Source organism: Physeter macrocephalus, chromosome 18, assembly GCF_002837175.3.
Source record: "Physeter macrocephalus isolate SW-GA chromosome 18, ASM283717v5, whole genome shotgun sequence".
Taxonomy (NCBI): Eukaryota; Metazoa; Chordata; class Mammalia; order Artiodactyla; family Physeteridae; genus Physeter; species Physeter macrocephalus.
Window position 1 is genome coordinate 24,373,471 of NC_041231.1, and position 21,451 is coordinate 24,394,921.

The 21,451-nt window shown below is 38.1% G+C and overlaps 1 protein-coding gene across 1 annotated transcript in view; it reads left to right on the forward strand.

Moving 5' to 3' along the window:
* The first annotated feature begins 8,198 nt into the window (after positions 1-8,198).
* Positions 8,199-21,451, forward strand: part of MDFIC2 (MyoD family inhibitor domain containing 2) — a 101,993-nt gene continuing 88,740 nt past the window's right edge. Inside the window, exon 1 of the mRNA XM_024123795.1 lies at positions 8,199-8,286. Within this exon, the coding sequence (XP_023979563.1) occupies positions 8,199-8,286 (88 nt within the window). The remainder of the gene's footprint in view (positions 8,287-21,451) is intronic.

The following is a 21,451-nucleotide window of genomic DNA, read 5'->3' on the forward strand; positions in this document are numbered from 1 at the left end:
GAGAGAGGATATTGGATTGGCCAGCTTGAACCACCTATTTCTGATACCACCTGTTATGGCCACGGAATAGGGTGCTGGACCCACCTCTGTGAGTGATGGTGGTCATTACCTAAGAAGGAAGCCGTTCTAAATAGACTCCTAAAAAGCACTTCTAAATGTTGCCTACATTGGTGAATTCATCCTTAGAGATCTCAGGAGAGTAGTGGGAATGGAAATATGGAGCAAGGCTATGTCTTCAGATCAACAAAACATATGGTGTTTTTATTTCTCTTTAACTGATAATAACTTAGCATTTGTGCCAACATTCCTACTGATGGCTGAAAACAAACTTACAAATTCAAGCTAATTCAATCTCCTCCAGCTTCAAAGAGAGGCTTTCAGGCTATATACAATCCCCCCTTAACTTCCCCTTGGATAGCAAATCTAATACATGATAATCCTCTGTCATTGCTGGTCTTCACTTAGAGAGAACACTTCCGGATAGCCTTTGGGGATCATCTCTTTCCCCACAATTTCTTCTCCCAAAATCCATAACCCTTCCATTGCCGCTAGCTTGGATTGTCTACTATGCAGCACCCACGAATGGCATCTCTTATTGGGACCAAGAGCCTTGTTTCTGTTTACTGGCCCTCAGCACTTCTCTCAAACTTGGAAGAAGTTTGGAATTCTCCCCAGGTGTTCTCAGAATACACTGTATTACGGAAATACTCAAATCTTTTCACCTAGTCTTTCCATCTGCTATTGATATTTAGATGTCATGTTGGATGAAAGATTTTTCTCTAAGTCTTGAAAACTACTAAGGTACTTCTAGGAAACTGGGCAAAGAACTATTCTGCCCCAGTAATCCCCAGATTATCCAGGGATCCTACTGTCCCAATCTTTCAAGAATTAACTAAAACAATAATGCACTAAATTCCTATATAACGAACATCCAGCATCTAAACCACAGTCACACATCCCCTTCAAATTCCCTTCCTACTCACCTGTCAAAATTTAATTTGGTGCGGTGATTAGCTCAAACACTACTTTGAAGCAATTTTGTAGTCTTACCTAACATATGATTTATGGTTTAAATGTGATCTCAGTTCTTTGGTACTTATCATAAAAAGGACTTGCTTTCAAAACTAATGATTCTTCTATGAACTTAAGATAAAATGAAATTTGAATCTCAAAAAGGAGCCACCCTTTGTTCTAGACTCATCTGCCCCACACCAGGGGATGTTGAAACCTGTCTCTGATATCTGATTGACTGGAAGGATAGGGATAAAGGAATGTGCAAAATTTCTTTCTTTAACTTTTGGTCTCAATGGAGTAAATGATACTTCACTTGCATGTCTTCATTTATAGTTATAAAAGCTGACAAAATAAATGAAGAAGCTATTTTTAAGCATCAGACAACAAGCAGAACAGTAGTATAATTCTTGAGAGTAGGTAAAAACAATAGACAAGCTACATATTTGCTCCAGCTCTTGACTTGGCAACCCTTTCCCTAACAAAGTGCAAGTACTGAATAGATGGGGCCAAAGTAGAGTAGCAAAGCGGTTGAAGTGAAGAGGCAGAGACCGGAGTTTGGGCTACTGAAGTGACGAGAATGTTCAGTGCAGGTTCAGTGCAGGGTTCTGGAGAAGAGGGAGCTGCACGAAGTAGGTTAGGGCCACAGTTCACCCTAGCATTCCTGGCTAGGGGCTGGGTTGTGCATGCATAGGATGAGACTTGAAGTATCTTGCAAAAATTAGCTTCTGTGGGACTGAGCAATGAATGCATGTATGAGGGTTAATACACTGTTAGAGCACACTCTGGTCCAACTAGACTAGAGATATCTCACTGAGCACCTGGGCATTTAACTGAGCCCTGAAAAAGAACATGCCTCAGCCATAATAACCAGATATTTTAGCCTGAGCTACATCGTAAGACTAAGAAAAAAACTGAAATTGACTCAACCCTAACAAAACATAAAACCAAGCCTGACAGTATCCAAAGGATATACCAGTAGTTTAACTGTTTGCTAGAACAAAATTCATTACCCTTTAAAAGAATGCAGTGTTGTCCAGAATCTCCAAAATGTATCATCCAAAATATTTAACATACAATAAAAGATTATTAGCCATTTGAATAACCAAGAAAACAGGCAGTCAATAGAAGATCCAAATGTTGGGGTTACCAAATGCTGACTTTAAGCTAGCTATAATAATATGATCAAGAAATTAAAGGAAAAAATGGTGATAATAAATGAGTATTATCAGCAAAAAAGTAGGAACTATTAGAAAGAACCAAATGTAATGTAAATCCTAGAACTTAAAGTATGTTTAAAATGAAAAATATACAAGATTGCTTTAGTAGTAGTAGATTGGGGAGTATAGAAGAAAAGTCTAGTGACATCAAAAGCAATTCTACAAAGATTATTCAATCTGAAGAAGAGAGACAAGAGGCTGGGGGAAAAATAAGTAGAGCCTCTGTGACCTTTGTGAAAATATTAAGTGGTCTAACACATGTGTAATTGGAATGCTGTTGGAAGAGAAGACGGAGAAGGGAAGAGAAAAGATATCTGAAGAAATGATGGCCCCGAATGTCTTGAACTTGGAGAAAAACATCAACTTGCAGAATCTAGAATCTCAGCAAAATTTAAGCAGAAAAAACTTTTTAAAGAACTATATCTAAACACATCATAGACAAGCTGCTGAAAACCAAAGATTAAAAAAAAATTAAAGTGATCAGAGAGGGAAAAAGGCATGTTAGATATAGAGGTACAATAACAGGAAGGATGTCAAAATTAAAATGAAGGAAGGAAGGGAGGGAGAGATGCGGGGGGGTGGAGGGAGGGAGGGAGGAAGGGAGGAAAGGAGGAGGGAAGGAGGGAAGGAAACCAGCAAACAAGAATTCTACATTCAGGGTAAATATCCTTTACTAAGGAGAATGAACTCAAGACATTTTTAGATAAACAAAAGCTGAAAGAGTTTGTCACCAGCAGACCCGAACTTCAAGAAATGGTAAAGAAAGTTCTCTAGGCTGAAGAGGAATGAAATCAAATGAAAATTCAGGTCTACTAGAAGGAATTGAAGAAAACCAGAAATGGCAACTGTGTGGGTAAACATTTTTTTTTAATATCTATTTTTTCTTTTCCTAATTTATTTAAAAGACAGTTGACGATTTAAATACACATACTCACACACACACATGCACACACATACACACAGGAACACTGCCCATCAGATTATAACATTTGTAAATGTACAGCATATAAAAATAATAGTACAAAGGTGAGAGTGTGTTAATTGCATTATACAGTTATAAAGTTACTACTTTTAACATGAAGTGGAACAATATTTACACTAACGGGACAGTAGTAAATTAAAGGATTTACACTGTAATCCTGAGGAAACAAAAATCTTCATAACCCACTAGCAAGTGTCATTCACATGTTTATTCTTATATCTTTTCTCAGTGCCAACCAAGGTCTATGTCAGTAACAGAAACTCTGTAAGGCATAAAAATAATTTGGTCAAGGTAAACAGCTCTTTTAATGGTTTGGCATGAAACACGGATAAAACTTAATGCATTTTATATCCCTGAGTGTTATTTCTTAAACCTAAACTTTTGATGAGATCTAACATCTAATAAATCCTTGAATTGGTATGCCTTGTGGTGTTAGCTGTAACTTTCTGCTGGGAGAGACTGTGTTACAAATAAGAAATTTTCTTCTTGTTTTATTTGTCTTTACCGCTGATACTTTAGACCAATGTTTATTTACTCCATGTGTATTTTTGTATCAAGGCCACATAATCTCGAAGAGAATTTTAAAATGTAAAACGTGATGGCATACATTGGTCATTAGAATGGCTACTGAGAACTTTTTCATTAACTATACTAAATAATATAGAGATTCCATTCTGTAGCAGAAAACATACTTTCGAAGGGTAAGCACTCATCCTATACCGTTTCCATCTGGACCCAATCCACCAATCCTTCAGAAAGATGTATTCTACCAGAGTCCTCAAATCCAATAATCTAAGTTGGTGACTTCTCTACACACTGATTAATATCATTTTGTGCATTACACATACAATGTCACTGTTATACAAACAATGGCAAGGGACAATGCAATGATTTTGAAGACAATCACAAAAGACTAATATGATAGCACATAATTATTTGTTAAAGAAGGCTCTAGCTTCACACATTCAATTTTATTTTAAAAGAAACAAGAAGATGAAACATATGACGATCTTGCAGGAATTTTTTTTTCTTTTGGCAAAGATAGCTTTATGCTGGATAGTGTGCCCTTAAAGATTCTATTTCTGGATCGGATTTTGATTAGGAACTAGAAATACTGCTGCATGAGTCAAGATAAAGGGAAATGGATAATTCAAATTATCTCCTTTTAGAAAAGAAAACAAAAAAAGAATTTAACAAGAAAACTTGAGCGTGGAGACCACATTCCTGGGTCTGAATTATTTAGTTCATTATTTGAAATGAGCACAACAAACATAATTTGGACAGGGGATCCTTTCAATAACATGTTCATTCTCCTTGGAGCTTAGTCAGACCACTCTGACCACTGAGGCTGGCCAGTCACTTCTGGGCTTCATTGTGGACCATCTATTTCCAAGTCTGCTCTGCCTGGGACCCACTGGACTTAACTCCTTTTTACTTCCTATCATCCACTGTGGTTTATCTTATTCATCCCAAGGCCCAGTCTAGCTCAAGAGACTAAAACCCAATCCAAATCAGACTCCATCACCCATACGGCGAATTCTGTGGCCCAAGTACATCTCTAGGTGGGTGAATGAATGATTTAAAGGTTGGCTTCAGTATGGAATACCCTTAACGCAATGTCCAACCAACAGGGACACTAGTGATATACAAGTGGTTCAGGATAGAGTACTTGATGCTTACTTTTATCATCTTTCCTGATGAAGTAGATGAAAAAAATCAAATACCATGCTTATTAATGTCTACAGTTCTCATTTTAAATGACTGCTAAAACAAAGACAGGAAAGGAATTTAAAATGAGTTGCCTAACTTCAAAAAATGGCGTCTTCAATACGAAAAAACAAATTCCATATAGAAAATTCAAATAACATCACCCACTCTTCAAGACAAAAGCCAATTCAAAGAGCAAAAGTGAAATCAAAGGGCAGTGAAAGTCTAAGCAGAGAAAAATGATAAAAGAGAACAACAGAAAAATTTTAACTGTTAGGACATATTTAAAATATATCAGTCAAAACTGGATAATATTTCCAAATTAGAAATGAATTCTATCTTCATAAAAATTCCCTCCTCAGAACTATTCTTCCAAAGGATTTTAAAGTTTGCAATTTACTTAACAAATACAAATAAATGTATCACAGTAATTGCAAAAGTAAAACAAGTGGAAAGATATGTATAAAACAAGTGGAAAAATATGTATAAATCAAGAAAAATCAAAAGAAAAATCAAGAGTAAACCATAACCTCCAAAGTAAGAAATGTGGACAGGATTTGAGTTATAGGTTGCTCTGGGGACAAATAATTAGAAACTAGTGTAGTTGAACATATATAAAATATGTAAACATAATCACAGAATCCAAGGAGAGGCTTCATCGTCACACACTCAAGGTAGGAATGGATTCTCTGCCTTAGAAATTGCACGGAAGAAGAGGTTATACAATTTGTAAACTTACAGAGATCTAAAACCATTTTGAATCTTTAAAAAATTAGTTTCTGTTGAGGAATAACATGGATAATCATATGGTCTATGATTAAAATACAACTGAAAATAAACTAGGAGGAATAATATGATCAGCAGTGTTTCGGCTCACTCATTCTCGCCTGAACACTTGACTATTTCTTCTCATCTGGACAGTGTTTGCATCTTAGGTTTCTTTAGCTCCGATGATGTCTCTATTGTTTTAAGATCACTGTGATTGTCATTTACCAAACATCTTTCTGACCCCACGAATACATAAAATTTAGATAATTTGCTTTTCCAAAGGACAATGCCCGAACTATTAAGGGCATTGGATTAAGTCTCCAATTTATGATGAAGGGACATAAAGTGCTATAACTAGAGAAAAGAGACAACCTAAAGAAACATCGTAATCCGGTGTTTCCTATGACTTTGGGACAAGGAAAACACCACTGGTTTTTGATATGGTGGTTTTGTTTATCCAACCATTGTTAATCTATAGGTGATCATGTCCTACACTGAGCAAGATGCATAAAATGCAGAGACAGAGGTTGAGCCCTGGGTGGTTGGGGTGGAGGTGTTTCTAACCTTGTCAGGAAGACAAGACAGGTTTACAGAAGACCACAATGGAGATGATGATGCCAGGAGTCCCGATGGGGATCAGAGAAGGGAATGATTGTTTCTAGACATCAAGAAGGCTTCAAGATAGGGGTGGAGGTGGGATTTTGAGGCAACATTCTGGAATGTTCATAACAAAAGCAGGTGAGTTCAAGGAACAGCAGCGTTGCAATTAGCTTAAAGGGAAAGGATAGGCACCTCCGAGAAATCTTAACACTTTAAGCCACAGTTTGAAAATGATGTTATAGATTCTGACCAGTCAAGGTCCTCCTTGGCTATTTAAGGAATCTGAAATTTATCTTTTGCTCCCAGTTTTATTGTTTTTAAAAACTACGTTGATCAGTCAATTTCGACGCGAACCTGGGAGCAAAGTAGAAGAAGGAATGAAGGTGGGAAAAGAGGTGAAATGGATACAAGTCGATCAGATAATAGACAGTTTCCAGGTAAAGATACTGGAGGAGGCAAACCACTTTGGGTTAAAAAATAAAGATTATTTTTTATGAGAAAAAGAGGGGATATGTGTATAGGTACAGCTGATTCACTTGGCTGTACAGTAGAAACTAACACAACATTGTAAAGCAACTGTACTCCAAGAAAAACAAAATTTAAAAAAACCAACAACATTTAGGAATGTTGGACTATTTATCATCATGCATTCCTACGGGTTATGCTCTCTGCTGTTAACCTTCTGTTGAAAACAGGACTATCTTTGCCTAAGAATCTAATGACAAATCCTCTTTGGAATGTGATTCCAAATTCTTTGGGGGATACCTGCAGACTCTCAAAAGAACGTGAAATGTTTTCTTGTTCTCTATAAAACGTTAGAAAAACTTGCCTTTTGAAACAGCAGCTGCAGGGTGAACTTCTAGAAAATAAACTCTGAGAGGTTTCTCTTCCTTTTCTTTTAACCCAAAGAGCCTACGTATATTTTTCAATCTCTTCTTTCTACATCCTTAATATTAACTGTAAGTGATGAATGGCGGGTGTGGAAAGAAGGAGACTGGAGAAACTCCGTCCATTTGAAAAGAGTTCATTCTTTTCACCCTATTTTACAGAGTGTCATTTTAAATAAGTGCTGGCCTGGAGAAGGTTTTTATTGTTTGGAACCACAGGCTTTACATTACCTTAAAAAAAAAACCTCTCAGCCGCAAGTTGGATGCTTCTGGCAGCAATACAAATCTAGCACCACCCAGGGAGGGAGTGTATTTGCTTCTTCGCTCACTTCTGGCAGGGCAGAGGAATGCTGGACATTGAGAGACAAGAAGGGAGGCTGCCCAGAGCATCGGCACGCTGCTCCCCCGTCCCACGCCTTGGGCCTCCTCCCTTAGGAACAAACAGGTAAGTACATTGAGGTGCTGATGCAAGTGGGGCATCCTAGCTCACTGCGACCAAGCCATGGAGGAAGTCAAGTGCAATGTACTGAGAATGCCTAATAGGTCTCAACACCTTCAGGAAGCTCAGCGTGGCCTGGCTGAGGTCATAAGGTTCTCATTCTACTCAGCACATTGCTGAAAAGTCCTTTGGTGTTTATTAGTCTTTCTAGCTTTGCACGTCACTTTGCAGCATGCTTTTCTCTAGGCTATTAAGAAATGCATTAAAACAGCCACTGAATGTTTGGGTTTTGACAAACCTGGGGCTACTTGTTCATCTGTTTTTCTTTCGTATTCAGAAATCAGAGCTTACAGAAATCTTGACTGCTGAAAAGTGAAATATCATCTAAAGTTTCGTTTTCAATGTCAGTGTTGTAAAATACTACACATGGATAAAATGTAAGACTTAACGTTAGACAGGGAGCTGAAAAACTACAGAGATAAAATGTTCCTATAATATGGTAGTCGTCTCAAAATATAAGGCTCCATGTTATAAATTTGGGTTCTTAATGAATTTTTTATATAACAAATTCTGTTTCCACTTAGATGTCAGAAATTGAGCTGGAAAAGATAAAAGTCAGAACAGCTGAGCATTTTGAAAATGACAAAAATAACATTTCTTGGTTGAAGGAAGGTAAGTCCTCTTGCTGTTGATTTTCTATCAATGTGAGAATTGTGCTTTTGTTTATAAGCAAAAAAGAGTGTGGAAGAAAGAAGAAAAATGTCCCAGCATTTCAAATGACATTAGTACTTCTGATTTTCTTTCTTTCTTTTTTTTTTGTGGCCTAAGTGGTAGTTTGAGGGTGTTTAGTATTGAAATGCTTTTTGTATTCCTTAGACTGCAGAGGTCCCTCAGATGATTTTATGGGTAAGAGGATATACATTTTCAATTCAAATACACGTTACCTGTGAGGTTCTTGTTGCTGGAGAATTTTCTCCCTTGTAGCCAGGAAGATGAAATAATTTGAGGACAAGTATTTTTTAAATAATAATCACAGAAAGGAGTGCACGCTGTAGGAAGTCATGTCTACAAATAGAATTGCCATTCACTGCAATTACAGAAGCCACCTTCCTCCGGGAGAGCACTGTCAGCCACAAGCACGACGTGCGGAAGATGCTTGCTTGAAATACACACACAAATCGATATGTCCTCCTAGGAGAAGTACAAATATGTGCACTTTCGAAAATACGTATAAACTCATGACTATTTACTAGAAGGTTTGGTTTCATAATCTTTTCTTTTTACGAACATCTTTAATGTCTTTAATCTTTTTATGAACATCTTTAAAAGGAAACCAACTTGATATTCTATCTAAATAGATAAGTTGTGTCTTTTACCTCATTTCCCGAATCTATTCCGTTGTTAAAAGACGGCTCTTAAGTAGTTGCCATGCCTCCAAATTGTTTTCTAAGGTCACAGGAGACTTTAATATATATGTCAAGTAAGTTCTACAACACCAATAATAATAATAATAATAATCATGACATCAAACACGATGACAATGTGCATTAGTGATTATGCTGAATCATCACAACAACCCCAGGAAGCATTAATCGCTCCTAATATTCAGGTAAGAAAATAGAGTCTCAAAGAGTTGAAGTAAATTGCCTAAAATTACAAAATTAGGAAGTAACAGAGCGGGGATTTGATCCCAGACTGTGTGACTCCATAGCATATAAATTGAACTACCACCTTACACAGTGTTTCATAGAAAACATGTTTAACTTACTTGTCAGGACACGATCTGTGCTCAGAAAGTTTTCCTAAAGTGTTTAAATCAACACCTCCACCTTCACACGTACTCTTCTATCCACTCTTATTCTTAATTCTGCTTTACCCCCATCCTCACTTTTTTTTTTTTTTTTTTGCGGTACGCGGGCCTCTCACTCTCCCGTTGCGGAGCACAGGCTCCGGACGCGCAGGCTCAGCGGCCACGGCTCACGGGCCCAGCCGCTCCGCGGCATGTGGGATCCTCCCGGACCGGGGCAAGAACCCGTGTCCCCTGCATCGGCAGGTGGACTCTCAACCCCTGAGCCACCAGGGAAGCCCTTATCCTCATTTTTTAACTGTTCACTTTTTTTAAAAAAAGTTTACCCTTCTGCCCCAGGGCCCCATAATCAAATTTAATAGCTGGAACTCATCTCCAGTGAAGACTTTATTTCAGGATAAAAGTGGGTACAGACATGTATTCTCAGAATCATTCCCTTCAAAAAGCCACAGAGCTAGGAAATTCTCTAACTTCTTTTTATTAAACAATCTTTTAAATAGAATCTTTAAAAAAACAGGGCTTCCCTGGTGGCGCAGTGGTTGCGCGTCCGCCTGCCGATGCAGGGGAACCGGGTTCGCGCCCCGGTCCGGGAGGATCCCACATGCCGCGGAGCGGCTGGGCCCGTGAGCCATGGCCGCTGAGCCTGCGCGTCCGGAGCCTGTGCTCCGCGACGGGAGAGGCCGCGACAGAGGGAGGCCCGCATACCACAAAAAACAAAACAAAACAAAAAAAACAATATAGAAGTAAAAAAGCTGAACTCAGGCCAAAGATCCCTCTGTGTTTTTCTTGCGAAGACCAAGCCCGCAAAGACAGAGAAGTTCTTCACTGTGACTTATAGTGAAGTTTATCTTATTTCTTTTGCTTCATTTGCCCATGCTATAGATGTCTCATAGAGAAATAATGACAAAAATGGATATACCAGTCATTTGCTTCCTGAAGAATTTCCATTTTAAAAAATTGTCTCCATTAAGTACAATTTAGGATTAAATTCTTATAATCTACAAAATCTAACTTCCTAGGTGACCTGTTTTAGCCCACTTGGACACTTGGACACTTCACTTAAGCTACACTCAAATTATGTTTATTATATCATAAAAGGGATTCGAGTCAGATGCAAGATGACAACATCTTAATTGGAAATTACCAGGATGAGTTAGTTTTTGAACATAAGTGTCTTTTTTTTTTTTTAATGTTAAGAAAAAGGATCTACGTTGGCTTTTTTTTCTTTTTAAAGCAAGCTGGTGCAATGGAAAGAGCAGAGGATTTAAAGTCAGGCAGGTGAAGGTTTCAAATTTCAGCTCGGTTGTTTACTAGCTGTTTGGCTGTCCCATGTTGCTTAACCTCTCTGAGCTTCAGATTCTTTAGCCAAGGACTATAACACCTACTTTGTGAAATTATGGGGGAGAGATCTCATTACTTGTGTGTCTTTTTTTCCTCTTTAAAGCATGATTCAAAATAATATAATGTTTTTTTGAGATCCTGGTTCACACTTTGAACAATCTGCACTAGTACCAGCGCTGTATATTTTAATAGCTTTGTCAACAGAAAGGACCTCTATAAAGATGCAAAGAGGCAGTCTATTTGGGATCTTAGAATTGCAATTTGGGGAATCACAGATTCCGGAGGAACCCAGAATAGTGTCTCAACAGAGGAAAACGGGCAGGGGGGTTTATGGAAAAAAGGAGGAAGTTCATGCAGGCTTAGACAAGTTGTTTACCAAAGATTTGGATTGGAGGGTAAATTTGTTCCATATATACAATTGGGTTATCAAGCACATCTCATCCCTTACTAGGGAAAGGTAGGGTTTCCTACCTCCAGTTCTCAGCATTATTGTTTCCTTTTGGCAATTCAGCAACTATTCAGCAGCTTTATTTTTGAGTGTTTGGCCAAAGTTCAGCAAGGAGAGCAAACATGGAGGTCCTTCGTGACACTTCAGTCATTCCTGCCATTGTTTCTCTCACAGCATTTTATACAAATTCCTTCCCGTGGTCCCTACAACCATTTGGTGTGCAGTAGTATTGTCCCATTTTACAGATTAAAAGACCGAGGCTCAGAGAAACTAGATCTTGCTCAAACTCACAGAGCTGTTAAGTGGCAAACTGAATCTTGAACCCAAATCTTCCAAATTCTGTTCTTTGCCCTAAACCACTTTGTCACAATGCCTTCTCCAACAGTTATCAGTATTTGAAATTTATCAAACCCCCTCCCCCTTAAAAAAGAAAAAGAAATACAGTCATCCCTCGGTATTTGCAGGAGGATTGGTTCCAGGACCTTTTGCAGATACCAAAATCCAAGGGTGCTCAAGTCTCTTACACAAAATGGTATGGTACAGTCAGCCCTCTGCATCCACAGTTGCAGAACCCACAGATAGGGAGGACTGACTGAAGAGACTTGAAAGTGGTTCAAAAGATTTTTTCATGAAGAGCAAAACTAATTGCTTCTCCCATCACAGTGCCTCTTGCCTCCCTCTGCAATTCCAGCTGAATACTGGCCACGTTGAAAACATAGGGAATCGCAGCACTGCCCTAGTAGGGCTGCAGCAAGCACTCACTGGCATAATCTACATAAACCACTGAGCACAGCACCTGACCTCAGAGGGAGCACGGGCCCAACAGGAGTTAGCACCATCACTGCCAACCTGAGTACTGATACTCTAACTTCTCATCTTCAAACATTCAGTCAATTTATCCAATTCGAGTCAACATTTATTAACAGCGGTATCACTGGAGACAAGGCATGAGCATGACAGAGAACAATTTTTAAAAATGAAAGGAAAGAAACACAGTCCTGCGCTCAAGAATTTTATCTAATTGTCCTGCTTCCCCCTGAAAGGTGAAGAGCTTCTTATTTGCCTTCTACTTTCTCTCCTATGGACCATGGGGCTGATGGCCTCGGCAATGGTGTCAAAGAGCTGCTTAAAGCAACATCCAGAGCTTTTATTAACAATTAGGGTAAATAGTGTTTAAGAAACACACCAATAAACCTGAAAATGCACTCGGAGTCAAGTTAACTGAATCCTATTTTACCTTCTATCAAACTACCTACCTGGCAATCTTGTACCATTATTCGTCATCTTGCCTTTAAATTCTTGACTTCTCAAATTTTAGATTGATCAACTTCCTGGGTCCCAACTTAAGGAATTCAGGAGGATATAGGTGGAACCCAGAAATAAATGCTTAAGAGCAAGTAACATGAAGTAACACGTTCAGGGACCATACTTGGAGAAACCCTGTTTTAAGACAATCAGACAAACAAAATATGATTGTGAAATATGCACCAGGCAAGATGAACTGTGCTGTGTAACTGTGGACCAAAGTGGTCTAGAAAGGCCCGTCTTGAAGGTGGTCATCCTCTATTTGCACAGGTGAAGAGGAGCAATGCTAGGAGCAAATCACAGGCTGCGTGATGCCCGCTTTGGCGCTAGGGAAATGGGCATTTGGGCTCGTTACCTGTGTATGGATTAACACAAAACAAGGAGGACAGAAAGACTGAGTTCCAACTATAGGTTAAGTAGTTGGACATGGGTTCTAAGTTGCCACTGCAGATCTGAGGTCAGGGACTAATATACTGAAGCGTCATTTAAATCTGTAACTGGAGTGCCAAGTGGGATGGGGCAGGCAGAAGAAACTTTAAGGCAAGGGGGATGTTGAAGGTTAAGACAGCAATGCATTCAGTAGCCCTGAAGTGAGGACAACACGACCAGCATAAAAGTCATAACAAGGAGAAGAAAATAGGCCCAAACGTGAAAAAGTTTACAAAGGAAAAATTGATATAACATAGAAATTGGGGGGGGAATTACAGGTGGAATCAGATGGCATGTAATACCCCATTAAACCAGGGAGCATTCTGGGTAAGCATTTCAGTGCTTGCTCCTTACACTATTTGATAGGGAAGAGAAACATCAGAATGAAGGGACGGAAGCCTTTAAATTGTTGCCATTTGCAGTTTAAAATCACAGCATCACCAGCGTTTGAACTGCACACGATTTCTTAGAGTGTCTCCTGATTTTTCAGGAGAAAGCGGATTTCTATATGAAATCTCCTGATTTCGTAAGGTTAAATATAACAATTAACAACAACAAACAACAATTACAAGAAAGGGCCATGCAGAACAAATGAAACCAGGTTCTGTGAGTCTATTTCAGCCCATGGGCTACCAGTGTGTAACTTCTGTTCTAAGAGCTTGTATCTCTTAACAAAATCTAGTACAATTTCCTAAAAACTGATTTTCCACAAATATATATATATATATATATACACACACACACACACACAAAGTCAAAACAACGGTTTGACCTAAAAAATGTGAAGTTAAGAAGATCGAAATAAAACTGTTTGTCCTTCAGAAGACTAGCTCTCTGTAATGGTTTTAGTGGAGCAGTCTCTTTATGAGTGTAATAAATAGAAGAATAAAATTATCCCAAGTTACAAGTGTGCCCTCAAAGTACGAAGCATAGTTTTATAATCTTCTAACCTGATGCTGACTCGGTCCTATACCTGCTACACTGGGTGGGCCCCAGAGGGAAAATTCGTATTATAGAAAATACTTGATTTTTTAAAAATGGCCAGGGGGTGGGGATAGGGAGAGGGCAATGAATAAGCATTCTCTCACTTTCCGAAAACGCCACGAAGAAAAGAGCCTGAGAGATGAGAATTCTGTAGTAACTCTGAACAAACCATAGATCCTTTTCTGTAAGCAGTCACAGGGTGATTACAGTCTTCAGTGATTTCAAAATTATAATTTAGAGACATTTTAAAGGAAACTTCCCTAAACTTATTTAGTATTGATGTAAAGGAGTCAAGTCACCAATGAGTTGGCATCTTAAGTACAGTGGTTATTATTTAATCAAAATTCAGGGGTATTAGAGACTAATATTCCAAGATACTGGAAAACATCCGAGAGGTCCAAAAAGCCATGTTACACAAATTTCCTTCTCAATATAATGCAAAACCTCAAATCCATAACACAAAAATCCCAGCTCATTCTTGATTAAGGTTTGTTTGCAAATGAGATAAAGTATAAATCTTACATTTATTGACATTCGTAAATTCACTCAACTTCCCTTAATTCTAAGTGAAGACAGTTCACTTCATTTGCTCAGAAAAATAATTTCAGATCTTGAGCATTAAGACAATTCCAAAATGCATACTTTATACAATTCCACAAGCATTTGAGGAGGCTCCTCTTGAACGCACAGGTAACATATTAGGCGAAGAAACAAAGGTGTCAAAAAAATGAAAACGCCACAGGTTTTGCCCTCAAGGAACTCACGTATTTCAGTGCTTTATTATAATGACTAAATATTAATCCATGCTAATTCGCTCATTCAGATAATTTTCATTTTTAAAAGGGCTACTTTTTTGTGTCTAGCTTAAAAATTAAGCCACACTAATGCCTATTTTAAATTGTTAATTTCCACCAATAGCATATCTTAGTTTCCTTTTACTATGTACACACAGGAAACAGAATCATTAGCTCTTGTTTCTGAGGTCTCCATGAACTTGTGAAAATGTGTTACCTAATAACCAAAATACAGGTAAGGAGAAGGTAATAGTCAAATAGAATGTTGTGCTGTTTTTAACCAGAGCTGAAAGGAGAAATTATAGGTGAAAATATGTCCTTGCAAGTCATATAAAGAAGTAAAATAAGCACAAGATAATTTCACAGGGTAATTGTTTTGAAGCTTTAAAACAAGATGTGATAGAAATTGGTGTGGGGAACTGTCCTTGAGAATCAGTGGTCAGAGAAGTTCTGAAGGAGAGAGATTTGAGTGGAGACTTAAAATGACAAGATGAAGGCAGCTGTGCAAAAATCTGGGAAGAGCATTCCAACAGGGAAAAGATCCTGTTTAAAGATGGTATGGCTCAGAATGGCTGGATGAGAAGGAAGGAAGGAGGAAGAAAGGGAAGGAAGAAAAAAAGGAAATGAGGGAAGGAGGGAGTAAGGAAGGGAAAGGGAAAAAAAAGGGCTCAAGTTGCAAATAATGTAGAACCTTGCTGGAACAACAGTCAGGAATGTAGGTGTTTTTCCTTAATTTGAATTAGAAGCCACTGCAGATTCTAAGCAGGGGAATAAAAGGATTCATTTATATTGGATGTGGTAAAGAGTGTACTGGGAAATAAAATAGAAGACACTGCAGTTAACCAAGCAAAAGATGGTAAAAGTGGGATAGGATAAAACTGTGAAGGTGAAAGAGGTAGAAGAGGATTCGGGACCTGTTTTGGAGGTAGAGCCAACTGAACTGGCTGGTGCCCTGGTGTGGGCCAACAGAAAGAAAGGAGGCAAGGCTGACTCCTGGCTTGAGACACTGCATGATGGTAATGCTGCGTGAAGAATAAGAGAAAAACTGGCTGGAGATGGGAGAATCAGAAGATCTGGGTGGGTCAGGTTAAGCGTGAAATGCTGAAGATAAACCCCATGAAGACTGTCAATTGGGCAAGAGGATATATGAGATCAGTGCCCAGTTTAAGTAACGCTGACAGGGAAAGCTGGCTAGAGATTTTGCTTTAGACCTGAAGATTGAGAAAGCATCTGCTGATGGGAGAGCACAGGAAATGAAATACAATTTCACGTAGAAATACAATTTCTTTCAAGGCGGGAAAGAACATGTCATGTTCCATGAAGTGAACAAAAACAAGAAGGGCTGGAGCATCTTGACCCAAAGGAAGGTTGGCGTTTGGTAAGTGTGGAGAGTTTGCCCAGGAACCGAGCCTCAAGCCTTTCAGAGACCTTGGTGAGTCAGCATCTTGGATTCCAATGAACTCTCTACCCTGGAAACGCCTACTACAGATATATTTTATCTTGTAGTAAAATATAACCCACCGCATTTTGTTCTCGAAAGAAAATTAGGTAAAGGACTATGAAAGGATAACATACTACTTTCAAGATCTAACAATGATAAAATGAAGCTTTAATAGTTTCTATTAGTTCTCCAGAGAATCAGAACCAATAGGATCGGTAGATAGACAGACAGATAGATAGACAGAAGATAGATGAATGGATGGATAGATAGATAATAAAGGATTTATTATGAGGCACTTGTTTATACAATTATGGAGGCTGAGCAGTCCCATGATGTGCTGTCTGGAAGGTGGAGGCTCAGGAAAGCAGGTGGAGTAGTTCCAGGCCAAGCCCCAAGTTCTGAGAGCCAGTGGTGTAAATCCTGGTCCAAGGAAGTTCTGAGAACTAGAAGCGCTGGTGTCCAAGGGCAGGAGATGGATGTCCTAGCTCCAGTGGAGACAGAAAATATGCCCTTCCTCTTTCTTTTTGTTCTATTTATCCCTTAACCCACTCTGGAAAGAGATTTTTCTCTAATCCGACTATCAATTCAAGTGCCAATCTATTCCCTGAAATAACTTCATGTACACACCCAGAAATAATGTTTTACCAGCTCCCTGGGTATCCCTTAGCCCAGCCAAGTTGACACGTAAAATTAATCATCACACAGTTTTTGAGAGGAAATTAATAGATACTTTTCCTAGTTAAATTAATGAAAAGCGGTATTTATTGAAAGGCTGGCGGTCAGTTTGCAGTCTACAAGGAAAATTCAGGTGCAGGATGGGCAGGAAGTAATCTAGCTCTGGTGATCCAGAGAGCAAGATTTAACAACATAGTCACGTCACCATTCCTAAAACATTCGCTCCACACACTTTTTCTGTCCTCTCATCCCCCTGTACTCAAGACTCCAAATCTCAAGGAAGAAAGCTCAACAGATTTGTCCATGAGTCCCCATCCTGGCTAGGCAGGGCAGGAAACCGTGACTGACAGCACCACAAGGCTACGCATAATGGGGGAGAGATGCTTCTTCAGATGAAATTCAGTATGCTAGCGCCAGAATGAAAGGAGAACAGATGCTGTGTGGCTTCCAAATAACGTCTACTCTAAGAGACAGTACCCACGATTTTCAGTGCTTTGCTCCACAAGGGATAATATTTTCTTAAGAACCTGACGTGTGCTGCTGATGGAACACTGAACATTTCAGGAAGTATTTGCTTTAAATGTATTGGTCTTCTGACGAAGTTCAAATGTCAGAATCATTTTGTTTCTCTGATAACCTTATTTTATGTTGAGAAAGTCCAGTAAAAGATGAGATCTGTGTTCTCATAGGTCAACAAATTAAATTCACATGGCACATCCTACAGCTGACGGTTGAAATTTCTTTCCAACTAAGCCTATAAAGTGGCAAGTTCATTTCTTATAAAATGATGATGCTGATCCCAATGGAATGGAAAGCCTAGAAGATGCCATGTCAGCCTTGAGACTATGACCAGATGAATTAATCAGTGCAAAGTCCTTATAAGTTGTTAAACAGCAGATTTAAAGACTCTCTTTCAATGATGATAGTACAGTACATCAAATCCAGAATGATCTTAGCTCACCATTATTAACTGCAATTTTATGAACTAGGAGTGAAGCCATCTGTAGAAACTGGGAACCAATCTTTCCTGTCTCAACAGGAAAATGAAAGTTGTAGCTAACTAGAAACTTCAAGAGATTTACTCGTTTCAACTGAGATTTTTCAGGAGACTCATTTTCCTCTATGTCACAACAGCTGTTGGTGTGATTCACTTAATCAACATTAGTAAAAAGAGCAATCTTACAGGGAGAGAAAAAGTCCCCTATGTTCTATGGCTCAGGAATAAGGACATTCCATTTCTTGTGAATTCCACAGAGATATTTTATTTTTGTATGATTATGGCCCATTTCTTTCAGCTTAGGAACAGCATTTAGAGGGAATATACTCTCTAATAAAATGTACCTGGGCTAGGTGTGCACCAGACCGTTAGTAAAAAAAGGAATGTGAAGAGAGCAAATGAAGACATCAGTCTACAGACATAAATCACTTCAACCATTTTAGCCATTATTTAAGCCTGTCGAAATGTAAATGCACAGCAAAGACAAAAAGCAAGGGCAATGACAGTAGTTTTGCCAGCGTATAACTTCAAGAAAAAAGAGAAGGGATAACTCCAAGAGGCGTAGTATTAAATAGACATCAGGCAATTTCTCCTCTTGAGCTGAATTCCACACTAGTATGGATTTGAAAAGAAACAGCTACCTTGCAGAAGGTCAGAGAGGTGCTTCATGATGTCTAATCTCAAACAACTGACAATAGGAGAGGAAAATCTGCATTTTAGCTCTTTCGTTTGCTGATTTTATTTTCTTTATTATATTTAGAATAGTCAGCATTATAGATTGGAAACCAAATTTCTCCCAGAGTTGACAAAAGATATATGTCAACACTAAAACATCCTGAATGTAAATTTCATTAAAATATATAAAGTTTCTATAAACAAACTCTTCTGAAGAAAAAATTCATCAAAAATTATATTCCATCTACATTCAATAAAAAAAGAAAGATTCCACTCTATACACGTGTCTTAAAACTAATTTCTTAGACCACTATATGAAAACTCAGATTGATAAGACAAAGTATTCATACCATAAAAGAGGCATGTGCTTTACAAAATAATATACAATTAAGTAAACCAAATCAACGAACGTTTTGATTTCCTGCAATGCAGAGACTTAACACAAATAATATGTCATGATTCTTGTGCCCAAGGAACTTATAATTCAGTTGGAGAAACAAAATATCAACAACACATCCTGTGTGCCAGAGGATTTAGACAAGAGCAAGCTTTTCAACTTGATATGAAATATAGTAAAATGTGCACAACCAATTTGGATGGAACTTTTCAGTATCAATGTCTCACACACCAAACCATACGGGTATACCTAATCCCTCAGATAAAGATTTCTCTTACGATTAAAACAGAGCTTGTTGGTTTGCTATATTTTTAATGGATTTAGCAGATTTCGGCTAAAGCAAACGCACTAAAGATTCCCTTGAAAACAGGAAAGATTCCCTTGAAAACAGGATTCATTTAAACATATTAACTTATATTTCTTACATAGTCTCTTAAAAGAAAAGAACTTTTTGTAAATATTCTTTAATTTATTACCCAGCCTTTTTTCTTAAAAGAAAAAAGAAAAGAAAAACAACTGATGTCCACATTTTAAAATGAGGAAAAACTATAACTTGAAGAGATAAAGATACTTAATAAATAGTAAGGGAGTTCACTTTTCCAAGGGAAATTCTAATGTGAATGACTTATTTAGTGAAGAGGGAAAACTGCATTAAGAACTTTAAAAAAAAAAATAACACAACTTGGAGGCAAAATATATTCATAGGTCATGAATACACTGGGGTGTCCAATATACTGTTAAACCTCTAAATTCTGTAGGCCAACAACCAATAATTAAGAAGCTACCCTCAGGCCTCTGGATTCTAGGACAAATTACCAAGTCTGAGTTCTAAGCTCAATTCATCACTTCCTCTCTAATAGAAGAATGTACTTGTTGCTTCAGTTTTACTTAAGGACATCAGTCTTGTCTTGTAGTCCCCTAGCAGCTAGGAGAAATAACTTGTTCTCATCACTTCACAGGTTAACAATGCTAATTGGAAATCGAATTTAACTTGTAAAAACCCTGAACAGGGAAAAGTTACGTGGTTAAAAATTATATATATAATTATATATTACATACATATAATACACATAGTTATATATAATACATATGTATATGGAACAAAATATTTTATTCCATCCTTCTCTCTGGTCTTCTAACAATACATTTATTGACTATCTTCTCTTTGTAAGCCAACATAGTAGCTTCTTAGGAGAGAATCAGACATAAATAACACTCTAGGTGCCCACAATCAGTGTATATGTGATACTGCAGAGGCTGGTAGTAGTTAAGGAAACTTCACCATAAGCCAACAGATTTAATAAAGCAGAAATGTTAAGTATTAAATTGCTAATTGCTCAAGGACATGGGTGTATCCAGCTTACTTACTTCTATATTTGAGCATCCAGATAGCCCCTGGAACAGAGCAGATGCTCAAAAATGATATGAATAAATGAAAGAATATGTAAGTAAATTCCAAAGATGATATGATATTCAGAAGTGATATATGATATATGATATAAGAAAGAACACATCTACAATTCAGAAAAATCAGGGATGTGGCTGGGCTATAAATCATAAGTAGAGTAGGCAGTAGCATTACAAACTGATGGAATACTATGGTCTAAAGTGGAGACAGAAAAGTCTGGGGTGTTCAGAGTACAGTAGTTATGTTTTCCTGGGTAAAGGGTATGTGTGTGACAGTAGGAAATAAACATTGGCTCTATCATGAAGGACTTTTAATACTAGGCTGAAGAGCATATTTGGAAAGTTTTAGGACAAAGAGAAACTATCAAATGTATCTGGGCTAGGGGTTGGGAAGGCGGACAGAACCTAAAGATGGCAGAAAACTCTGTGCTTTAGAAAACATTTGTGATTTGAGCATCTTTATTTAAATGGATTAGAAGCATATAAATTGAGGGGAAGGGTAGAAACAGAGTGTTGTACCCACAGATGAGAAAGAATGACTTCTGCTTTGGGCTACTGGTTGCCAGGACAATGGGAACAAAGGGGCTGGCACCCAAGAGAGTGCTGGCCCCAACGTCTTGGCCATGGACTAGATGTTGGAGGGTAAGAGAAGGAGGAGTCGTCAGAGATTCTAGAAAACCTCAGGGTTGAAACTGGAATGCCTCTGTGTGTGTGTGTGTGTGCGTGTGCGTGTGCGTGTGTGTGTGTGTGTGTGTGTCCCCTTATGTAAGTAACCTGTTTGTTTTAGAAAAATTAGAAAACGTAAATGGCAAAAAATTACTCCAAATCTTAACACCTAGGGGTAGCCACTGTACATCTTTCCTTATATGTTTTACGTGTGTACCAAAGTGTATATACACACACTAGTAAATTTAATGAAATATGATTATGCAATATAATAATGTGCTTTTCTTACTCATAAATGAATGTCAATACCTTTTCAGGTTAACAAATACAGATTTATAGCACCATGTCAATGGTTATACACATAGTACTCCACTACTGAAGTCATCAAATATATGTCAACATTTCCTTACTTTCGGATATTTAGGTTGTTTCCAATTTCTTGCTTTGAAATCTCAAAAGAATACACTACAG